At 44.6% G+C, this 22717-nt stretch overlaps 1 protein-coding gene across 3 annotated transcripts in view; it reads right to left on the bottom strand.

Annotated features, from left to right (window-relative positions):
* Positions 1-21743, bottom strand: part of Upb1 (beta-ureidopropionase 1) — a 56548-nt gene extending 34805 nt beyond the window's left edge. For all 3 annotated transcript variants that reach the window (XM_026412551.2, XM_026412550.2, XM_026412549.2), the window contains exons 1-6: positions 21589-21743; positions 13464-13635; positions 11298-11385; positions 7877-7971; positions 5042-5203; positions 2950-3119 (exon numbers count right to left, since the gene is read on the bottom strand). In XM_026412551.2, the coding sequence (XP_026268336.1) occupies positions 2950-3119; positions 5042-5203; positions 7877-7971; positions 11298-11385; positions 13464-13635; positions 21589-21692 (791 nt within the window). In that variant the 5' untranslated portion in view covers positions 21693-21743. The remainder of the gene's footprint in view (positions 1-2949; positions 3120-5041; positions 5204-7876; positions 7972-11297; positions 11386-13463; positions 13636-21588) is intronic.
* Between the last annotated feature and the right edge of the window lie 974 nt (positions 21744-22717).

Raw genomic sequence — 22717 nt, 5'->3', positions numbered from 1 at the left:
TATCTTTCTTATAATTCTCCAGGGAGGTGTTCTGTGTAGGATTCAAACCCACAGCTGGCAATGAAATGTATGCTCTCAAAACCACCAAAGAAAGGAAGCTGGAGGATCACGAGAGTCGGCTGTGTGCAGGAATCTTGAAGAGTCTGGTGTGGGGACAAGGGCATTTGACATATTCCCAGTGTATCGCACGCAAACCCCTAAAAATAATACCAGGGGGAAGGCCAAATGTAGCAAGGGGATGAGAAACAGACTTTCTGATGCATGAACATACAGAGCAGGAATCTTTGGTCACATGGGCTCTGCCGGATACATCCTGGGATTGCCAGCATGACTCAGTGAATAAAAAAGCACTTACGGTCTATCGTGGGACACAAAAATGAGCAAGGACACCTTGCTGACCCACAGTTCAGGCACTCATGTGTATCTGTCTGTCTCTGGTAGAGCAAGCAGGGGATAGATGATTCTGGAAGTTGTGATCCAATGTGAGAGGTTGCCTGGCATTGTACTAAGAATATCAGTTCTTCAAATAATCATTGATTGTTTTAAGAAAATTACCCAGAATCCCTGCCCTCCTAGTAAACCACATGTTGTCATTTTTCCATACTCTACAACTATCCTTGTCCACAGGCCAAAAATTTTTACAGAGTTCTGACCACAGCCTGGATACATCTTTTTATTGCTCATGGGCTTCTGTTGTGATGCTTCATTATCTTCATAATGACTCTTTTTAGTGGTAATAACCCATGGAAGAGATGAGCTAAAATTTACTTAAGCCTGACATTTCTCCTGCTGCCATCCCCTCTCCCTCCATTATAAATAACACTGCCATAAACATCATGTGCACAGCCTTGTTCTCTTCACTTCCTCAGGCTACAGTTCCAAGAGTATCATTATCTGGCCAAAGGGCATGAACAGTTTAGGAGCTCATGAAACATTCCTATTTCCCGAAGACCTGCCACGGGTTTTTATGGCTGGCCTCACCACACCCTTGCAAGCCAAGGGTTGAAGGATTCTTGGCTGAGGAAAGAAAATCAATCATTTTTAATAAGCCTAATAAGCTGCTGAGGACATAAGCAGTTATGTGCCTATTACATTGGGACATTTCTGTTTGCTTAATTGGGGCTAATAAAAGCCCAAGATAGTAAGGCCAGGGAGGACCTCCGCAGGCATACGCATGTTGAGGCTGCTGTCTGGGTCTGCGGCCACAGCTTTGCTTGCCTTGACTCAGAAGTCAATTCTCGACCACGTACCCCAGGGTTGACTTGTTTCCTCTAGGGATCCTTGAAGGAGAGACTTAACTCTTGGAAGGTCTGAAGGAGGGTGATACCCTTGAGGGTGGTCCCAAGGTTCTGCCCTGAGGGCTGGAACCAATGACCACCTCAAAAGCTCTGGTGATTAATTAATACTGGTGTTCAAGCCACCATTGGAACCCTGGTATATTCTCTGCGGAATATGCCTTTACTGAAGGGAAGATTCAAGGCCTGATTTTCTCCTTCTACTCTACAGCACCCCTGCTGGATGTGGACTAGCCCTCCAGGTGCACATACAGGGTGGTGGACCTGAGGTAAGAGATTAGGGGTTGCAATATGACCTGATCAGAGACCTGCTGTGCAAGAGGGACAGTGTGGACTGACAGAAATCTCAAAGTTGCCCATCAGACCTACCCCTGCCTGTCCCCCCAAGTAAGGACCAGCCCAGGCAACAAGGACCTCAGAGAGTAGATGCCAGCATCTCCTGCTGCAGGCACTCTGCTTTAGAGGAAGTGAGTTGGGGAGAGAAGTATTTGCACATAAATTCCTAGAGCTCTGTTACTTGTAATGATGCAAACCTGGAAGTCACCCAAATGCTCAGACGTAGAGGAAGAGCCAAATGGCAGAGGCACGAGTGTGTAGGGTTTCCCGCCCCCCCGCCCCAGTACAGGAGATTGAAGCCAGAAACATTTCTTCACCACTGAGCTACATCCCCAGTTCTTTTTTTTTTTTTTTTTTTTTGAGACAGAATCTTGCTAAGTTGCTGAGGCTGACCTCACACTTACAATCCTCCTGTTTCAGCCTCCCTAGTCATTGGAATTACAGGCATGTCACCACATCCTGCTATTTTATCTCACTTGCTTATTTACTATGCGGCCCTGAGGGGTACTACCCATGACGTTAGGGGCTGTCTGGGCCACCCCAATCCCAGCTCCCAGTGCTGCCTTAACCAGAGTAGTTTTGTTTGTTAAAGGATAGGGCTGACACCCAAATACTAGCTGTTAGATGTTATTAAAGGAGAACACTTTGCTGGTTAAACACTAGTTTCCTGGACTGATCTTTCTCTCTTTCTTTTTATAATATTATTGTATTTTTTGTACCTTTATTTATTTATTTTTATGTGCTGCTGAGGATTGAACCCAATGTCTCACACATGCTAGTCAAGCACTGGATTACAATCACAGCCCCCACCTGGACTGATCTCTTGAGTATCATCTGGGCTCCAATTCCCTCACCTGTTCCCTTTCTCATCTGGATTTCCATTCTCCCCTGTGGACACTGTAGATTTGAGGATCAGGAATCTGTAACCTCCCTGTCCAGGAGCTAACACTGGTCAGGCACCTACTGGGCTTCAAGACTTAAAAATGAGGCTTTCTGAATCTTGATGAATGCAGAGGAGGGTAGGGATTATTATTTTCATCTCAGTGTTCAGAATCATAGCAAAAGTTAAGTCTTAGAGGAGAGCAAGTGATTCTTTGGGGAGATGGTGCTTGTAATGGTCATCCTGAGAAGTCTTTTCACTGAAAAGCAGGTCAAATGTGCCAACATACAATCTAGGGCTCAGGTCTATTAGACATCCTAGTGGCTGCACCTGCCTGCTGCAGTTTACCAAACGTATCTCTAAGTCCCACAGCCCAGCCTTTGGAGGAGATGGTCTCTGGGCCCCAAGAAGCCCCCAAGATCCTGCCCGCTGAGTGACCTGAGTATTCCAATGGTAGCTGAGGGGTTGAAGATGATCTCAGCCCCGTTGATGCTGTACATGAGCCAGTTGAGAGGGTGGTGTCGCCCATAGCAAATGTTTACTGCGATCCTGCCAAACTGGGTCTGGAACACAGGATGGCCCAGGTTTCCTTCCATGTAATAGGTTGACTGAAAAACAAAAACAAAGGACCACATATTGATGCTTCAGACTTCAAGAATTTCACTTTCCTTAGATGCAACAGAAAAATATGACTAGTAGTCTAAAAGTAACACCCTTGGGTGTAGACTCTACAAGTTCCAGAATTTCAGTGTTAACAGATACATACACACACAGACAAACACACAAATCCAGATATAATAACCAACCAACCCCAAAGGAAAATCACTCTGGTTTAAACATTTGCCCACAGTCTCCTTTGTGACATGTCAAAAATCTCTGATGATTACATGTAAGAGGTTGTGAGGGGAATGGGAAAAAAAAAAAAAAAACACAAAACAAGGAGAGAAATGAATTACAGTAGATGGGGTAGAGAGAGAAGATGGGAGGGGAGGGGAGGGGGGATAGTAGAGGATAGGAAAGGTAGCAGAATACAACAATTACTAATATGGCATTATGTAAAAATGTGGATGTGTAACTGATGTGATTCTGCAATCTGTATTTGGGGTAAAAATGGGAGTTCATAACCCACTTGAATCTAATGTATGAAATATATGTCAAGAGCTTTGTAATGTTTTGAACAACCAATAAAAAAAAATCTCTGATGAAGCAACTTAAGGATAAACTATGGTGAGGTTTCAAGTAAAGGCTGAGGTTTGATCCATGCTAACAAGAGTTAACTGATGTCTACACCAACCATATGTCCTTATACAGAAGTCTGCAGCTGAAGAAACTTGTACTCATTCAAAGCAATCCTCTTCCTATTTGGAAGAGAAAACTGTCACCTGAGTAACCATGAGACTTGCTTAACTGATTAAGGCCAAATCTGAGAGTGGAGCCCACAAAAAACGCCTTAGGCCTCCTGCCAGGGGTTAAGGATAAACCTGCAGGGCAGACAGAGGGGAGCTCTCCCAGCTGTGGAACAGTATCAGGGACAACATTAAGCGAAGATAGAGGGGAAAGGTGGATTCCAAATAGGTCTGCCTTGGAGCCTTTGTTTCTTCTCATTCATTTCAAAATTGATGAGGATCAGGAAGCAACCGGGATATACACACGTGGCAGACGCCAGAGCATATCCTGTTCTGAGACCTGCCCTCTGCTATCTGTGGGAGCTAAAAATTAATCAGAGGGTAAACAGGTGAGGGGCATGTCTTCCCACATCCACCTCCAGCTGTTACTGTGAAACCTGGGTTCTTCTCTCTCCTGGGGAACCTCTTCTAGCCCTGTAAATGATTTCTTGTCTTCCCAACCAGCATAAGAGTAGCTGAGAGCCCTGTGATTGCAGAGGGAGGACCAAGGACTGAAACTGCACTTACTGAAAATCATTCAGATTTAGTATCTTAGGCATTAGGTGGAGTTCATTTCCCTTCTTCCAATATCCACTCCCTCCATCTCACTCACCTATGAATTGACATGAACCAATCAAAACAGTCCCTGACTTATGCCCTGACAACAGGAATGAGAAGTCTCATGTAACACACATAGACATATTCACACCCTATCACCCAATACACGGACTTGGGCCAACTCAGACACCATGGGAGCCACAGACGAGCAATGCTACCCCCAAAACTAGGATTGGACTATGGTGGGCTAGGTGCTCAGATCCTGAAAGGGGCTTCAGGAATCATTTCATATTTGTGCACTATTTTGGTTTTAACTTAAGTACCACTTACTGCAAAGGATAGTTTCAAGAAGTCATATCAGGTTATAGTTTAAAAATGTATAAAAATTTCACTGTGTTCCAGGTGTCTGCGGCTCACCTGCCAGATAATGTCTGAATATCATCTGCTTGTGTGATGCATGGCAACATCATGAGACCCTCTGAGCGTCACATCCATACTATTCCAGCATTACATGGCACCACGTTATTCCACACAGAAAGCCCAGTGAGATTTGTAGACTAAAGAGCAAGCACAGTGGTGCAGCTCACCTCATTGAAATCTCCCACTCTAGGGATATGGTTTTTCCTGGTCTTTCCCAAGACTGCTCCAGAATTGGAGATCACCACGGCTGTGTTCCACAGAACATTCCCATGATCTCTGTCTCGTTCCAGGATGGGGGACACCACCACCATGTTATGCTTCTTTGCTAGCTGGAAATACAAATAATTCAGAGTTCTACTTTCAAATCAATGGTTAAAGTTCTTTTTTTATAAATATTTATTTTTTAATTGTATTTGGACACAGTACCTTTATTTTATTTATTTATATGTGATGCTGAGGATTGAACCCAGGGCCTTGCATGTGCTATGCGAGCACTCTACCGTTGAGCCACAACTCCAGCCTATTAAAGTTCTTTTATTGGAGAAGAATTGAATGATTCTATTAAATAATTGGGTTTGGTTTGGAGCTATCACTCATAGCAGTTGTCAGGAACACTAAATGTCATTATCATCCTGATGCCCATGGTTAACTAAACAAGAATAATCACTATTCTTTTGAAAAATATCTTTTTTAGCTATAGATGGACACAATGCCTTTGTTTTATTTATTTATTTTTACGCAGTGCTGAGAATTAAACCCAGTGCCTCACACATGCTAGGTGAGCACTCTACTACTGAGGAGCCACATCCTCAGCCCATAATAATCATTTTTGTGCTCTGCTGGTAAGAACATTAAATGGAAAACTCTATAGAGGTTTCCCACACCCACCCCTCAATTAAATATAGAATTATATGATCCTACTTCTGGATATATACCCAAAGGAACTGAAAGCAGGACTCAAAAAGATAATTCTACATGCAGATTCATAGCAGCATTATTTACAATAGCCAAGAGATAGAAGCAACTCAGGTATCCATCAACAGATGAATAGGTAAACAAAATGTGGTCTATCCATACAATGGAATATTATTCACCCTCAAAAGAAAAAAGGAAAGCCTATTACATGCTACAACATGAATAAACATTAAGGACATTATGTTCATTGAAATCAGCCAGTCAAGGGGCTGGGGTTGTAGCTCAGTGGTAGAGCATCTGGGCTCAATCCTCAGCACCACATAAAAATAAATCAATAAGATAGAGGTTAAAAAAATAAAAAGAGGGCTGGGGATATAACTCAGTTGGTAGAGTGCTTACCTTGTATGCACAAGGCCCGAGTTCGATCCCTAGCACCACAAAACAAATAAATAAATAAATAAAATTTAAAAATAAAAATAAAAAAGAAACCAGTAAGTCAAAAAAGGACAAATATTCTCTGATTTACTTATATAAGATAGAGTAATCACATCACATGAAGAAAAAATAGAATGGTGGTTGATAGTGGCTGGGAGCAGGGGAAAGGGAAGCTATTGTGTAATGGGTTCAGAGTCTCAGATCTATAAGATGCAAAAGTTCTGGAGATTTGTTGCACTACAATGTGAAAATACTTTACTGAACTGTACATGTAAAAATGGGTAAGATGGGCCAGGCACGGTGGCTCATCCCCACTCTCAACTCTTACATTGGGGATTAGTTTGTAACACATCAACTTTGGGGAACACATTTTAGCCATAGCAGAATGCTACATCCCTAAGGGGTGACCTTGAACCTCTGGTCCCTTTGATGTTGACTGGCACCAGATCTCATTCACGCCCTTCTTCTAGCCCTAGCTCAGACTTATGAACTGCAACAGCCCCCTAAGGAGTCCCCTTCTCTTTTCCATAGCAAGGAATCAACAACCTGATAAACAAGAGATTGTTTTCCCCCTATAGTCTGAAAATACTGATATTTAGAATCACAACTTAATATTGATAAAATCACTATGATTATAGCTCTGTCCCCCAACTTTTTAAGGATATATGAAGTCTGAAAGAGAAGACAGAAAAATGAGAGGAGTTCCTTCATTATGGATGAGAATAAGGATAAGTTAATATCCATCACTTTTTCTTTTTTCAGGGTACCAGGGATTGAATTCAGGGGCACTCAACCACTGAGCCACATCCTCAGCCCTATTTGGTATTTTATTTAGAGACAGGGTCTCACTGAGTTGCTTAGCACCTCGCTGTTGCTGAGGCTGGATCTGAACTTGCAATCCTCCTGCCTCAGCCTCCTGAGCCGCTGGGATTACAAGGTATGAGCCACCTCACCCAGCTGTTACGGGTTTTTCTGATAACAGCTTTATTAAGACATAATTCACATACTCTTTTAAAGTATGAAATTCAGTGGGTTTTAGTAGATTCACAGAATTGTGGTAACCATCACCATGATCTAATTTTAGAACATTTTCATCACCCCAGCTACTCATAGAAATCCTATCCCCATGAGTAGCTACTCCCCTTCTTTCCTTAAACCAGACCCTAGCAACCACAAATTTGCTTTCCATCTCTAGATATTTATCTGGGCAGTTCATATAAATGGGATTATATCACATGTGTTATGATGTTTTAATAAAAAAGAAATCAAAACAAATTTCTACCTAATGAGACAGGTCACGCGTCAAAACCTATATGACGCAAGCAAATGGCGACTGGAGTAAGCAAAACTCTGGACAAAGAATCGATGTCCCTGGACTTACTATAGAAGTCATAGACCACCTCTATAGGAGGTACAGCCTCCTTACCTGAAAAAGCCACAAACGTAAATTACAGCTCTGAAGGTCTATGATTTTTAAGTGAACATACACTTAAAAAAAAAAAAAAAGAAGTGGCAAACAGTCTTATCTACTTTAACTGGTAAAACAAGCACCAAACAGTTACATTTTCCGTGGCAAAGAGCCACAGCTGGGCCATGCTCTGTGACCCATGCAGGTTCAGTAGCTCTTTTTGGAGGAGCAGTTAATGTCTTACCTTCTGACAGAATCTGGTGGTGGGCCCATCCTCTGCTGACTCAGCAAATTCTGTCCACGGAAGCTTCTCTCTTGTACAGAAAGCAAAGGGCATAGCTGTAAAGGGGAGAAAGGTTAGAATTCTATCACCCACAGCCTCTGGGTATGCTCCTCAGCTCAGCTACAGGAGATCACTATTGGGACCCTCCTTCTCCCAGGGACAAGGAGGCTTCTTCAGAAATGAGAATGAGCATGTTCAAAGATAAATGCATTATTCCCATGATCTTTGGCTAGACCCTGCCAGGGAATTAATTCAGTAGAAAATTTCATTAAACTAACTGGTTTTTGTTTTGTTTTGTAGTGCTGGATGTCCAACTCAGGGCCTTACACACGATAGGCAAGCATTCGACCACTTTCTAGATGCATTTCTAAATGTCTGCGATTGTTCTACCAGTTCTGAACAAACCAACTTTAGAGAAACATCTGCAGGATGCTTCATGATGTGACTTTATGGTGTTCAACTGCCTTGGCATGGGGGTTTATGGCCTATTTTAAAACCACGATGGTAGATAATATTCCCCCCCCCCCAACACCAGTTGTGCTAAGGGACAGGTCTTCTCTGACACCCTCAGAAACAGTTGTGTAGAAAGAGAAGCCTCAGCTTCCTAATCCCTCTAGTCCCAGGATGCCTGGTCCTAGGACTGCACCGGAGTGAACACACCACCCATGGTACCGGCAGCCTCTCCGTGCCCCAAACAGGCAGCAAGTGCTGCCAACAACCACCCCCAAGAGCCTTGGTACCAGACTTACGGCTCCCCTGTGTCCCTTTGGTGAGGTGAAGACAGATGCACTATTTTAAGGAAGATGACAAAAAAGCTGTTGATAACAAAAATGCTCTTTAGTGGCCATTAATTCTCAGCTTTCAGAGCATTAGTAATGACTAAGTGCCCCTAGAGAATACAATCTCCCATGCTGATTTCATTTCAAGTCACTAAGGCCTCCAAAAGTCTCCATTTCCACTTTTAATGGCTTTTATTTCCTGTTTACACAAATACTCCAACATAAACAAACCTTCAAGAGGAATGGAGATAAGGAATGGAGGCTGGGTGAGGTCAGGGGCTATAATGCCCCAACCATAGTTTTCTAATTAAAGGGTAAGGCATGATGGACCACTCAATGAGCCAGGCTCCTGACTCTGACGTGGTTCTGTCCTTGGAAATTGCCAGCCTAAAGAGGAAGAGATAGATTGTGACCTGGGATGGCTGCACAACCTGGCAGGACAAAGTGCTCGGTTCTGCCAGAGAGAATCTCCGGGGCCCCACCAAGGAGGAGGGTGTCCATGGTAGGCCTCAACACATGAGGGGCAGTTCCAATCCCATAAAAGGAAGAAGTTGAATAAGGGACCAGTCTAAAAATCAAAATGGCATTACTGATACTAAAGTTCCACATCACCAAACAGAAACTAAGTTGTTATCCAACCTTAAGAAAGAGAAATGATAGCCAAATCTCCAAAACAGACCAATTTCAGCCAGCATGATACTGTCATTCCCTCTACTTTAATCTTTACCACAAAACTAATCTGAAGTAATGTGATGTTAACTATTTTCAGTTATTTTTCTATTGTTCTGTCTTCCTGTCTCCTGCCTTTCAAGGAAAGTAACTTTGAAGCAACCAATCCTCTCTTTGTTCTTTGTTTCTACTTGATTCAGCCCTTCTCCTTTATAAAGCCAACCTCTTTCTTCTCAGCTCATTGGAATGCAGTGTTGCCTGATTCTAGACTCACCAAGTCAATTAAGAACTTCAAACTATGCTTATTGTAATTTTGTCTTTTGACAGGAGAAAAGATCTAATAAAACAATACAAGAAAATGTAGATTTGCAAGATCCAAGTTTCTAGACTGAAAGAATCCATTGAGTGCCTAGAATAACGAAGGAGAGAGGTACACACAATGGGACATTATTATGAAATTGCAGAGCATTAGCCAAAAAGAGAAGATCCTATAATCATCCAGAGAAAAATAAGTCACAGACAATAGGTCATAAATTAAAATGTCTTTGGGCTAGTCAACAACATTCAAAGCTAGGAAGCCATGAAGCCATGTGTTTAAACTTCTGAAAGAAAATTATTTCTAACCTCACATTTGATACCTACCCAAACAATCAAGCAAATTGTAGAAGACACATATTTTAAGATGTGCAAGGTCCCAGAACATTTTTCTCCCATGTGTTCTTTCTGATTACTCAGGGGGCCATTCCACCCAAATGAGTAATCAGAAAGAGGAAGGAAAGAAGACGCCTCAGGATGATGATCCTAAAAACAGACTCCTCAGGATGATGAATGGATCAGTTGTGTGACCAGCAGGTGGGGCAATTAATTCAGACTGGAGCAGTTAGAAGGTTCTGGGACAGATTTCTTTAAGGAGAGGAAATTGATAGACTGCTTGATGTGTCTAAACAGGTTAAGGGAATTTAGGAGAAAGTATGGAGTTGAACTTGTGGTTAAGTATGTAGAAAACAAATCACGCTGCAGGGAAAACAAAAAATTATTCAGGAAAAGAAATCAAAATGGCTCAGTGGAAACCCCGAATGGAGAATAGACGAGGAAGGATACATGTATGTAGAGGCGGGCATGAGGAGGCAAAGCACTTCTATAGTGGGAAGTCCATGAATGACGTAAAACTGAAAAATTAGGAAGTAACTATAGAAACAAAGGTAAATTCCAAAGAACAAGCTAAGTGTAGAAAGAAGATGCCTTGCGGGAGGAGAACAGCTGTTTTTTTGTTTTTTGTTTTTTTTGGTAACAGACCTTACAGACCTATTTTGAGTCTAAACCACAAGCACATATAATTTCAATAAAAATAAACAAAAAAAATAACATAAAGGAAAAGCACATGGTACCAGGAATGCATATAACAGGACTCGATTTTAGATAGGCAGGCTAACTGGATTTGAGTTAAGATCTGAAGGTAAAGCAAGGTTAAGAGAGGCCAGAGGAAGAGGGTTTAAGGAGATCATCAGGAGAGGTAATTATAAAAGCTGAGGAGAAGACTAGGAGGTGTAGCTCAGTGGTTGACTACATGCTCAAGGACCTGGGTTGCATGCCTATCATTTAAAAAAAAAAAACTGAGAGAGATTTGGTGGCTTGGACCAGGGCAGTGGTACAGAGGGAGGGAGGAGTAAAGGGATTCAAAAAGATGTGAAAGACAGAAGTGAAAGGATCAAATGACCGAGTAGAGCCTGTGTGAGAGAGGGAGGCCAGGTTTCCTGGGATTCTGGTGTTGTTGACAAATGGTCTTTCTATAGAAAGAAGTTTTGGTTTTGTTGTTGTTTGTTTATTTTTGTTGGTGGTGGTGTTTTTTAAATAGGGTAGCAGACACTCTTGACAACATGGAGAGAAGACACAATTGTTTGAAGGCAGCTGAGAAAGCATCACAAAAGACTTACTCCATGCTTCCTGGAAACAGATGATATTGACTCCACACATTGCAGCCACCTCGGCAATGGCCTCTATGCGTCTGTGAAGGGCAGAGACCTGATGATTTAAAAAGCAAGGATTAGAATCCATTCAGTTCTTCTGAGAAGATGATTTGAAAGAATTTATCCCAATGTGCATTGAACAACAAACTCCCACCTGACCAGGTGTGAGGAGATGAGTGGGCTAGGGAGGTTCTAATAGCTGGTTATATCATCAGACTAAAATCTGCAATATAAAGCGGAGGTACAGAGGCTCTGGTTCCCATGGACACTGTCTCAATTTCCTCACCTGGCAATGGGGGAAACAACCACCAGATTCATGGGGTTGCTGAGAAGTATCAGTCTGATTCTGTGTACTGTGTACAAGGTGCATATGCATGTACACACACACACACACACACACACACACACACACACACAATCTCCCCCTGGACCAGCTGCTCCCTTGGCTCCGGACAGTCTACTCTACACCATCCTGCATTCAAGGTGCTGGGCTTGCTTGTCCTGCCATTTCCACTGTCCTGTGTGAATCATACCTGCCAACTCACCTTTCTGATTCTTCTAACTCTTCATGCATTGGTGTGTGCCCTTGGTCAGGAATGAGCTTCCCCCAACCACTCAATTTTCCCAGATATGTGACATCTGTGTGACATGTTGTCCTTCTGTGAGCCTTCTGCAGATTCTCCTAGCTGCCTCTGGGTGCCCCTTTGGCAGCACTGTTCCCATTTTGCTGCCACTGGTTTCTCTACTGTCTCATTCCTGGGATCTCACATGCTCCCCAATCCCTGGCTCCAAGAGACATTCCATAGTGTTCACTCAAAGAAAGACCAAAGGAACCAGGCTGAAAACCCAGAGAACACAAACTCTTTCCAATGCTCTCAGTCTCTTCCCCAAGAGGCTATTAGCTCCAGGCCTCCACACACACATAGTGTCAGCACAAATTTGCTCCGTGTTACCAACATGCAAAAAAATACTTCTAGGTGCCATGGGCACAAGAACATTGTTGGCCCTACAAACTGACCATCTGGGATGATAGGGAAGATATATTCACAAGTAAAAAATCCAGAGAAAAAAGTAAACTGAGAACCACATATCTTTTTTTCGATGATGGTGGTGGAATGCTGGGGATCAAACTTGGGCACACCAGGCCAGCACTCTACCACTGATATCTTTCAATCCCTCAAAAGCAAAGGAAGGATCAACATGAAAGATGATTCAGAACCTGACCAGGAATCTAAGTGACCTTAAGTTTCTCAAGAATCCCTAAGAATTCTCAAGAGTACTACATCATGAGGAAAATTCTGCAAAGAAAGCCATCGAAGTTTGAGCAGCTGGAGGAATGCTGTGAAGAAGTATATAAACTAACCACCTGTGTCTGTCTGTGGTGATGTTTCTTTAGGGAAATGCACAATGCTCCCACATTTATTTATTAACCATAAGCTCATAAAGGAACATCGATCATATTCCTATCCACTTGTGGGCACCATCAGCTGCAATAGTTCTGGGTATAGGGAGTTTCTGCCTTTAGGATTAAAGCATGGGACAGTCCTGCCAGTGTATGCTGACAAGTGGCCTTCTGGCAGGTGACTGAGAGGCAGTGTCCCATGAAGAGAGCTCTAGTTAGCCAAATGGGCACCTTCCTAATTGGAAAATGGAACTTAATCAGGATCAACAGCTGGACAGGAAGTGAAAGGGAAGGTGGAAAGAACGGTAAGGAAGAGAAAGGGTAAAAACCAGAAGAGAAAGAAAAGTTCAAGATTCAGGCTGGAGGAAAATGAGGAGGTCCGGCAGAAGTGTTTCAGCTATCCTTTGAGACTCATGGGCTTGTGGATTTAGATGAGTGGCCAGCCAAGGATTGTGATGTGTTCAAAGCAAAGGGTGAGCCAGAGCCTTGTTTGTGTTTATGATCAAGAGAGGCTGCACCTGGGGGCTGGGGTTTTGGCTCAGTGGTAGAGCGCTTGCCTAGCAAGTGTAATGCACTGGGTTCGATCCTCAGCACCACATAAATACATAAAATAAAAAGGTATTGTGTCTATCTACAACTAAAAATAAATAAATAAATAAAGGTTAAAAAAAGAATTGAGAGAGAGAGAGAGAGAGAGAGAGAGAGAGAGAGAGAGAGAGAGAGGGCTGTACCTGTTCTGCCACAGGGGTATCCGCAGGGAGTGGGGTTCTGTTCTGAACTAGCCCCACACGCACGATCTGGGGGTGTCTCAGCTGCTCGTTGGCTGCCTCAAAGGCATATCCCTGTAGTTCAAAGTTTCCTTCCGAGGCAACTTCGAAAGCTCTGCTGGGCAGATCAAGCTTCCTAAATGAGCAGAAGAAGGAAGAGGATTTTGATGACATTTGCTGCATCTAAAGTTCCTCTCCCAGGGATAGGTGTGTAGTTCAGTGGGACAGGGTAGGCACACTTGAGGGCCTGGGTTCCATCCCCAGGGCGACAGGGGGAAAAACCCAGACTCTCCGCAGTTGTTTGGGAGTGTCCTTGGCCAAGGGTGTCCAGTGCCAGGGCCCAAGGTGGCTAGGAAGCAGGAGGGCTAGGCCATGAATAGACACTATGCTGAGTCCAGACTCTACCTAATAGTCAATAGACTTTAGCACACTTAGGCCTGGCAGAGTGGGGGAAGAACAACCAGCCAAGAGGTTAGTGTTTTGCAGTTATGGAAATCAGGGCAGGGATCAAAGTTCCAACAGTCAGCACAGAAAGGAGGGAGTAGTTCCAAAACATGCTTCTGATCTAGAATCAGAGGGCCGTGCTGATCCTAGGGAATGGCACAGGCTGTGATCACAGAAAAGGGCTGCAGAGGATACGGCTCAGGAGACAGGCTGAATGGAGGCCAAGAACTGATACTAGGAGGAGGGCCCTGCGGCCATTTGCCCTTAAGGAAGCTGAGTCTTGGGTGGGTCATCCCCAGGTCCTGTCCTCTGCTGTTCCCATTAGGGATCCAGTTCCATGCCTGGTGTTGGGAGTAGGGTTTGATGGATCCAGGTGAAGGCCCAAGGATCCAGATTGAAGGTCCAGGTGTTCATCCAAGTTTGTGGTTTATTAACAAAGGCTAGAAAATTATTTATAAAACTATCCACCAAAGTGGCCACTGGTCAAACAGCAAGTAACTTCTCATAACCTGTTACATGCCAGGAGCTGGGGTAAAACCCCAGAAGAATAGTTCATGGCCCTGGGCCAGGAAGGACTTACCATCTAAGGGTGAGATGATTATGAAATACCCAGAGAGCACATCAAAAAATAACCTGACAGCCATTATCTAATAATAATATTTCTCTCCTACTTTAAATCACTTTCTTAAAGACATTTCTTTCAAAATCACAGCCCTGTCAGCCCAAGCCCCCTGTTGCCGCCCCCTGCCAGGCGCTTTCCAAGTGACGGGCCCTGACAGCTCTGAGTTGGGTTCCGCCCCTGACAATCAGCCTGCTTTTCAAACAGTCAAGGTTCCCTTCCCGCTGGCAGGTTAGAAATAGCAGCAGTGCCCACACCTCGCCTCGCCTCCCCTCGCTGTACCTCCCACCCCCGGACGGAAGAGTCCCCTCTCGTCCCCCTCTCGCAGGCCTCAGCCTCAGGGCAAGTCATCCTCCATGGACACAGTCACACAGCTTTCCAGGAGCTACTATCTGAGGATGCATGAGCAGCCACAGGAAGAAAATAGGAGAAAGGTTTTATTTCCCTCCAAAGGCTGGTGGGTCCCCGGGGACAAATTGCCCTGTGCAAATATCCTTATGGTTTTAGTCTGGGAAGATGTCAGGTGGAGGAGCCTGGCTCCTGTCTGGTGAGGAAGCCTGGCTGTAACCTGGCAGACATCCCTCTCTGTTCATGGCTCACAGCTGTTTTCTCTTTCTGCCACCATCAGTCGTATTATCCCCTAATCTCCCCACCGGTTGGCTATGTCAAGTGCTGCCTGCTGGCCCTGAGCCTGTGTACTCCCTCATTCCACAATCCCTGTGGATATTTTTTCTATGCCCAAGGTGAGGCAAGGCAGGGCAGGGCTGCTCCACCCTCCAGTTCAGCCACCTCTGGGGATACACCTCTCTTTAGCATCTCTATTTTCTGGTCACTAGCTATAAAATCTCTTACCCTACAGTGTCTAAGAGATCAAAACCTACCCTCAAGGTATACCCTGTGCTTGGTCCTTCAAAGGTCTGGACCAGAAATGAACCACAACCTCACAAGGGGAACTTGGGTTATCTGATGGAGGATGCAGTGGGGTACTGCAATGGACTGAATGTTTGTGTCCCCCCAAAATCACATGTCAAAATCCAGCCTCCAAAATAATAGGGCCCTTGGACGATTAGGTCACAGGGATGTAACCCTAAGAATGGAATTAGTGCCTATATATATATATATATATATATATATATATATATAAATTGGCCTAGCCAGGTATGGTGGCACACACCTGTAATCCCAGTGACTGGAGAGGCTGAGGCAGGAGGATCACAAATTTGAAGCCAGCCTGGGAAACTCAGTGACAGCTCCTCTCAAGATAAAGAAATAAGTGGTAGTGTGCCGCTGGTTCAATCCCCTGTACCATACACACACACATACACATACACTAAAAAAAAAAAAAAAAAAAAAAAAAGGAATATAAAACCAAAAAGGCCTCAAAGACGTTGCTTGCCCCTTGCACCATTCGTACACATAGCAAGTAGGAGTAGGCATAGATCATGAACAGGAAACTGATCCTCACCAGACACTGAATCTACCAAAGCCTTGTTAATGAACTTTTGAGCATTCAAAATACATTTCAATGGTTGAAAAGTCACCCAGTCTACGGTGACTAAGACAGGTCCTATTCACCCATAGTCCAGGAAGGCACAGGGACCAGAAAATGAGATACAGCCTCACCAGGGGGATCTGTGGTTACCTACAGCCCAACCCTGGCCCCTGTAGTTGACTTTCAATCCCTCTATCCATCACCCTGCAACTGAAACCACCCCCTCTCCTGGCCTCAGCTCCATCTTCAAGAAGGAGAGAGCCTGTCACTTCCTGTCCTGGCTGCAACACACCCTCTTGGGCCCCCATCTCTCCTTCCTGGGTCAAGGCAGACCTGGCCTAAGGGCCCCAAGCATCCTCAGCAGCCTCTCACTTCAGGCACTTTATCTTTCCACCTCTATTGATTATTTACCATCAGTATTTTAAATTATTAAACTAGAGATTTGTTACAAGAGAAAATGTCCATGGAGGGGGGAAATTTAGAAAGGATATAAAAAGAAAAATAAGTTCCCCCCAAGCCCTAGGCCCAAACCTTGCAGATGATCCCTTTTAGTAATGTTTTGTGCCTCCTTCCACAGTTTTTCTATGTAGGTACAGGTATTACAAATGCAATCATCAGGCTGCATTTTATATTCTTCAACTTGCCTTTTTCACTTGACAATACATAGTCATGTACTATGTAACATTTCTATCACAGATGGAATGTATAAGCGACTGTGGTCCCATAAAATTATAATGGAGCTGAAAAATTCCTATCATCATAGCTATCATGACACCGTAGTGTAATGTGTCATTCACAGGTTTGTGGTAATGCTGGCGTAGACAAACTTATTGTGCTACCAATCATATATATTGCACATAAATTATATATGGTTACATAACACTTGATAATGATAATCAACAATAGTATTACTGGCTTTTGCATTTACTATACTTTTTAATCATTATTTTAGAGTGTACTTTCTATTTATACAATGTGTTATACCATCAGCAGCCTCATATAGATCATGTTTTCTATACCTGCTGATTATATCAAGAGACCACATCAAAGGTCTGAGGTATAGCTCAGTAGTACAGAATATGCCTAGGCAGGCTGTGTGAGGCCTGGGTTCAATCCCCAGCACCACTGGGAGAAAAAAAAAAATGAGACCACACTGAGTTGTCACATTGCTACATTGAAAGGCCACATTGATTGACCTATGCCATCTGGTTTCTGTAAGTGAACTCTATGATGTTCACTCAACCACAAAATCACCTAAGGATGTGTTTCTCAGAACATATCCCCATCATTAGGTGACATATGACTGACTACATAACTTGGGCATCTCTCCGTGTTACTACATATAGACCCACCACACTCACTATTAAAGCAATTAAAGCTGTTTGAGTCTCTCCCATTTAAAAAAAAAAAAAAAAACAGAGCAGGGCTGGGGATATAGCTCAGTTGGTTGAGTGCTTGCCTAGCATGCACAAGGCTAGCACCACCAAAAAAAAAAAAAAAGAGAGAGAGAGAGACAGACAGAGAGAGCACTCCACACATCCTTCTTGCTCTCCCTCCTCCACAGGAAGCTTCTACATACACTTCCTTTCAGCTCAGCCCTCACCTCCTACACCCTTTTCAGCCCGCTGTTCTCAGGACCCTGCTACCTATTGTAGGAACCGCCCTGTGCATTTTCATCATTTAAGCCCAAATTGTCTTTGACTAACAAACATCCCTATACTATCTAATGCTTCTTTCCTCTCCCATTCTAGAGTCCTCCCACCTATACATCCTCACCTTCAGAGTCTCTGCTTCTCTGACTATTCTAATATTTGGAATCTCCAGCATTCCCTTTGGGCCTCTCCCATGCTGCACCTGCTTCTCCACCTGGGAGGATCATCTCCAGCACAGTTCTAAAACAGCTTCTCCCCATCAGGTCTTCCTCCATACAACAAAGAGCCACTGGACATCTCTAAATGGAGACCCCAAGAGTACCTATCAGGGGTTGAACTATATCCACATCTTAATATTTAGAATCTATGAATGTGACCTTATTTGGAAAAAAGGGTCTTCACAGATGTAATTAAGTTAAGAATCTCAAGATAGGATCATCCTATATTATTCAGATAAGCCCTAAATCCAATGAAAAGTTTTTTTTGTTTGTTTGTTTGACGGTTGCTTTTTGCAGTGCTGGGGATGGAACTCAGGGCCTCAAGCAAGCTAGAGCTAGGCAAGCACTCTACTGCTGAGCTACATCCCCAGCCCAGCGATAATTATTCTTATAAGAGACACCAAGAATGGGCTGGGGATGTGGCTCCAGCGGTAGCGCACTCGCCTGGCATGCGTGCGGCCCGGGTTCGATCCTCAGCACCACATACCAACAAAGATGTTGTGTCCACCGAAAACTAAAAAATAAATATTAAAAATTCTCTCTCTCTCTCTCCTAAAAAAAAAAAAAAAAAGACACCAAGAAGACAGTCACAGGGACAACAGGAGAAGGCCATGTGAAGATGAAGGCAGAGATTGGTTGCCACAAGCCAAGGAACCCCAGAAGCCACCAGAGACTACAAAAAGGCAAATAAGAATTCTCCCCCAGAGCATCTGGAAGGAGTGTGGCACTGTAGACACCTTGCTCTTGTACTTTTGGTCTTTACCACTGTGAAAATGTAGATTACTGCTGTTTTAAGCTCACTATTACAATTTTGGCAGCCCTAGGAACTACATAACACACCAAACTCAATTCATCCAAAGTTGAACTCATCATTATTCTCCAAGGCTGATCCTCCTCATAGGAAACCACCAGTCACCTGTGGGGTGGAAGCCAAAAGCCAGGAATGATCCTCACCACCTGTGCCACACCTCCTATCCACTGTCCACTGGGCCCCTGACACTTCTCCATCCCCAGGTGCTCTGTTTGCCTCTAGCCCTCTCATCCTTCACCTGTCCTTTTCCAGTCCATTCTTGACTTGGCTACTGTGGAAAATGCCCCAATGTTTCCACTACTGTAAGGATGAATGTCCACTGCTACAGCATGGCATACAGAGCCCGCATGGATCTACACTGGCCACTCCTGCCTTCTCCTTTTGGGTTTCTTCAATCTACTCTATGACCTCCTCTTTCAAACATGCAGTCCATGACTAGGCATGTCCCCCGGTGTCTGGAGACACAAGCCCTTCCTGTCTCCAAATGAACCCCTTTTCTCCTTCAGGATATAGCTTAAGTATGACAGCCCTGGAGAAACCTTCCTGCCATCCTTGAACTACAAACAGGTAAATTCTGTTAGGCTCTCCTTTATCCTTCTTTCACAATGTAAAACAGTCATCAAAAGATGGAAAGTGGGAGCTGTGGGTACAGCTCAGTGACAGAGCACATACCTAACATGCACAAAACTCTGAACTGGATCCCTAGCACTTCAAAACAAACAACAAAACCCTCACTGGTTTCTTATCCTAGTATCCCAGGTGCCCAAGACAAAAACAAATGATCAATAAATGTTTGTTGAATGAATGAATGCTTCTTAGTACTGACTATCTTAAAATGAGAGTTGATGTCCTCTGGGGATTTCATCTGTCTGGTGTAGGCAAAAGCCCATTTAGCTCATTCACTTAGCAAACATTTACCAAGCATTAGCTCTCTTTCTTTTTTTCCCCCAGTATCACTGTGCCCAGCTAAGCATTGTCTGCATTAGGCACAACAAGTAATCAGAGAGAAGGTGGTCTTGTAGGGAGCAGAGTGGGAGTCCAGCGGAGGGACTGAGGACTCCAGAACCACAAGGCCTTCACAGAGGTGACCATGTCCAAGCTAGGCTCTAAGCAGTGCATAGATTAAGCAGGAGGTAATTAATTTTCTATCTTCAGTTGGAAATCCTGCTCATAGCTGAATTCTACCCAATCACAAGGATTGAGCAAGTACGAGGGTTTACACCCAAGTGCTAAAACCTAGAGAGACTGAACAGAACACAACCAAGAAGAAAAAGTAGAAAAAGGGGAGCCATTTGCTCAGTTATTATAAGTCCCAACACAAAGCCTGACAGACACTGGTCAATAATAGATGTTGTTAGCACTTTCCCCACCCATAATCCCTCTCTATTCTGGAGTTCTCCAAATACTGATTAAAAAAAAAAAAAAAACCCTCTAGCATGGTTGTCTTTGGCCTGACCTCAGCCCTAATTTCAGAATATGTCCCAGTCAGCCACTTATGTGGGGAAGTATTTCTTTTTTCCTAGTATGCTGCAGTTTTACCTCTCTTGACACCCATTAGCTCACTAGGTTTTTTTTTTTTTTTTTTCAGCAGAACATGTGAATATGCTCACCTCACCCTTAAAATAAATTAATTCCCATTCCTACTAACTGTAGCCTGAGATATACCCTCGCTTTATTTAAGACATCTTCTTTGGGAGCCTTAGTGCTAAGATACTTCCCAGATAACAACCTTATAAGTGCACTGGGAAGTACAGTATAGCATTGGACACACTGAGAGGGACCTTAAAGGTTATCTAATTCCTCTTTGGGTATGAAGAGCCTCTTTTTTTTTTTTTTTAACTAAACCCCAAAGGCAGCTTTATTCTACCTTTAGATATCCTCTAGCTGTGAAAACATCTTTGGTCTGGTCTCCCTGCCAGAACTCCAATAGTGATTGAGAACCATTGATTCAGTCAATGCCCTCTAGTTGCAGATGAGCAGATTAGGTTCTTGTTGGAAGGCCACTTGCACAAGGTCATGGAGCAGGTAGTCTGCTGGACTTCGGGGAGGCAAGAAGCCCACAAATGAACAAGGAAGTGGAAGGAGATTTAGCCAGGGCTTCTTGGGGTCAGAGTTTGAAGTTCATTCTAAGAGACCAGGAAAATCCCTTATATTTTTAAGTAAAAGGCAACAGGATGTGATCTGCATTTTAAAAAGGTCCTTCTGGTAGTTCCAGAGAAGACTGGACTAAAGAGAAACAACAATGGAAGCGAAGTGTCTTTTCCAGCTCTTTATATCTAGTGTCCATCCAATAGTGCATTGCCCTCAGAGAGTTCTGGTGACACACATGATTAGCTAGGGGTGGAAAAACTTTTTTTTACTGAACATAGTAACTAAACCCTTGCTTGCCAGTGGAAAAGTTTCCTTTGCCAATTAGATTCAGCTGAACTCTACCAATAAGGGTCCAGAAGGCAGTCACTCCAGGCAGGAGAGACTGGAGCCAGACAATCAACTGCACTGACTAGGGGGCTCCGTTTGGAAGCATTTACTCAGCCAAACCCCGCGGAGGGCAGGCCTGGTTCTGGAAAAGAAACTGCTCAAAGGGCAAAGGAGTGCTGGTGTGGCCACAGAGAAAGCCCAGGAAAGTAAATCTCAAACCCTTCCTTTCCCTTCTAGTTCCAGGCATAATGTGTGAGGGTCTCCCTGGAATCATGCAACCCCTCACGGCCCGGGGCTGTCGTTATCTATGATTTCTATGAGTTTTGCCCGCCTATGTAGGACCTCATCACCGTCACCTCAAAGCGCTTGAGACCCTGAAGCCCTCTTAGTTCCCGAGACCCACACCTCGCGCAACTCTGCCTCTGGGCCCCTGACCTGGTCTCCTTGCCATAAAGAACTCGCTTCACCTCCCGCAAGTCTTGGGATGGCAGATGCTTCTCCAAGCACTGCTCCAGCGACTCCCACTCAGCTCCCGCCATGGCTAGAGTCCTCCAGCGTTTACTTCCGAGAGGAACGGCCTACCCTTTGGCCCCAAGAAAAGTAGGAGGAGCAGGCAGCGGGGGCCAGACCCGCGCACTCGCCTTCCCTTCTACTGGGGCGCCCTCCCTCTCCCCCACTGGGCGGGCTTACAGGCGGACACGCCCACTCCGCGGACCTCCGCCCGCTGTGCGACCCGGATTGCCCCTGGCCCTTCGCGCCTCTTTGACTCGCGCCTAGACTACCCCTCCGCAGCTGGACCACCACCCGCGCCTCGGGTGCACAGAGTGGCAACAGGCTGCTCCTTCCTGCTTCCCTCGCAGGTGCCGGGGTCAGAGGAGGGGGTTCTCTCGCTTTCTTACCCTTCCTCGCCCTCAGGTACCTCTTTCACCTGCCCCACGGTGTTGGGGAGTGGCTCTGGAGAAGCAGAGAGCGAGACCTAGACACGGTCTCCTGGGGGGCTAAGGCACGGGTCTGAAGTCAACGGTCAGGTCGACTCTCAGATCTTCGCTGGGGCTTGGTCCTGCCTCTACTTTGCTTTTGGTTCCGCAGAATGGTGTAGCAAGCTGGGCGGTCCCACCGCACCGGACTGCCGAGAAAGGTACAGGATTACTTTTAGTGCCCCATGGGTAGGAGGTAGCAACTCTGTCTTATAAAGCCCTTCGTGTCTGAGGATTTCTAACTCCCTAGGCCCAGAGTCTTGGGAGTCCTGGCCGTAACTAACTGGGCATGGCGACTTCGTTTGCGCCAAAGGTCAAGTGATGGGCAATAGAAACCTGCTATCACACAGACCTTAGTGGAGTCAGTACTGTAAAATGAGGGGTCCCTGGGCAGGACACCCTCTCTGGACGCTGGATTCCCCTTCAGCTCTACTTTCTGTAGTAGTGTTCCAGTGTGGGTACTTTGCACGGGTGAGGTGCTTTAGACTTAAGCTAAGATGGTAAGCGTGAGCCAGGAAATAGTCCTCTTCTCAGCTCTTTTAATTAGGACATCAAAGCCAGCTTCCCTCTGGCAGGCACCATGGTGA

Source organism: Urocitellus parryii, chromosome 3 (assembly GCF_045843805.1).
Source record: "Urocitellus parryii isolate mUroPar1 chromosome 3, mUroPar1.hap1, whole genome shotgun sequence".
Classification (NCBI taxonomy): domain Eukaryota; kingdom Metazoa; phylum Chordata; class Mammalia; order Rodentia; family Sciuridae; genus Urocitellus; species Urocitellus parryii.
The sequence above is the reverse complement of the archived record's forward strand: the minus strand, read 5'-3'. Positions and strand labels throughout refer to the sequence as shown.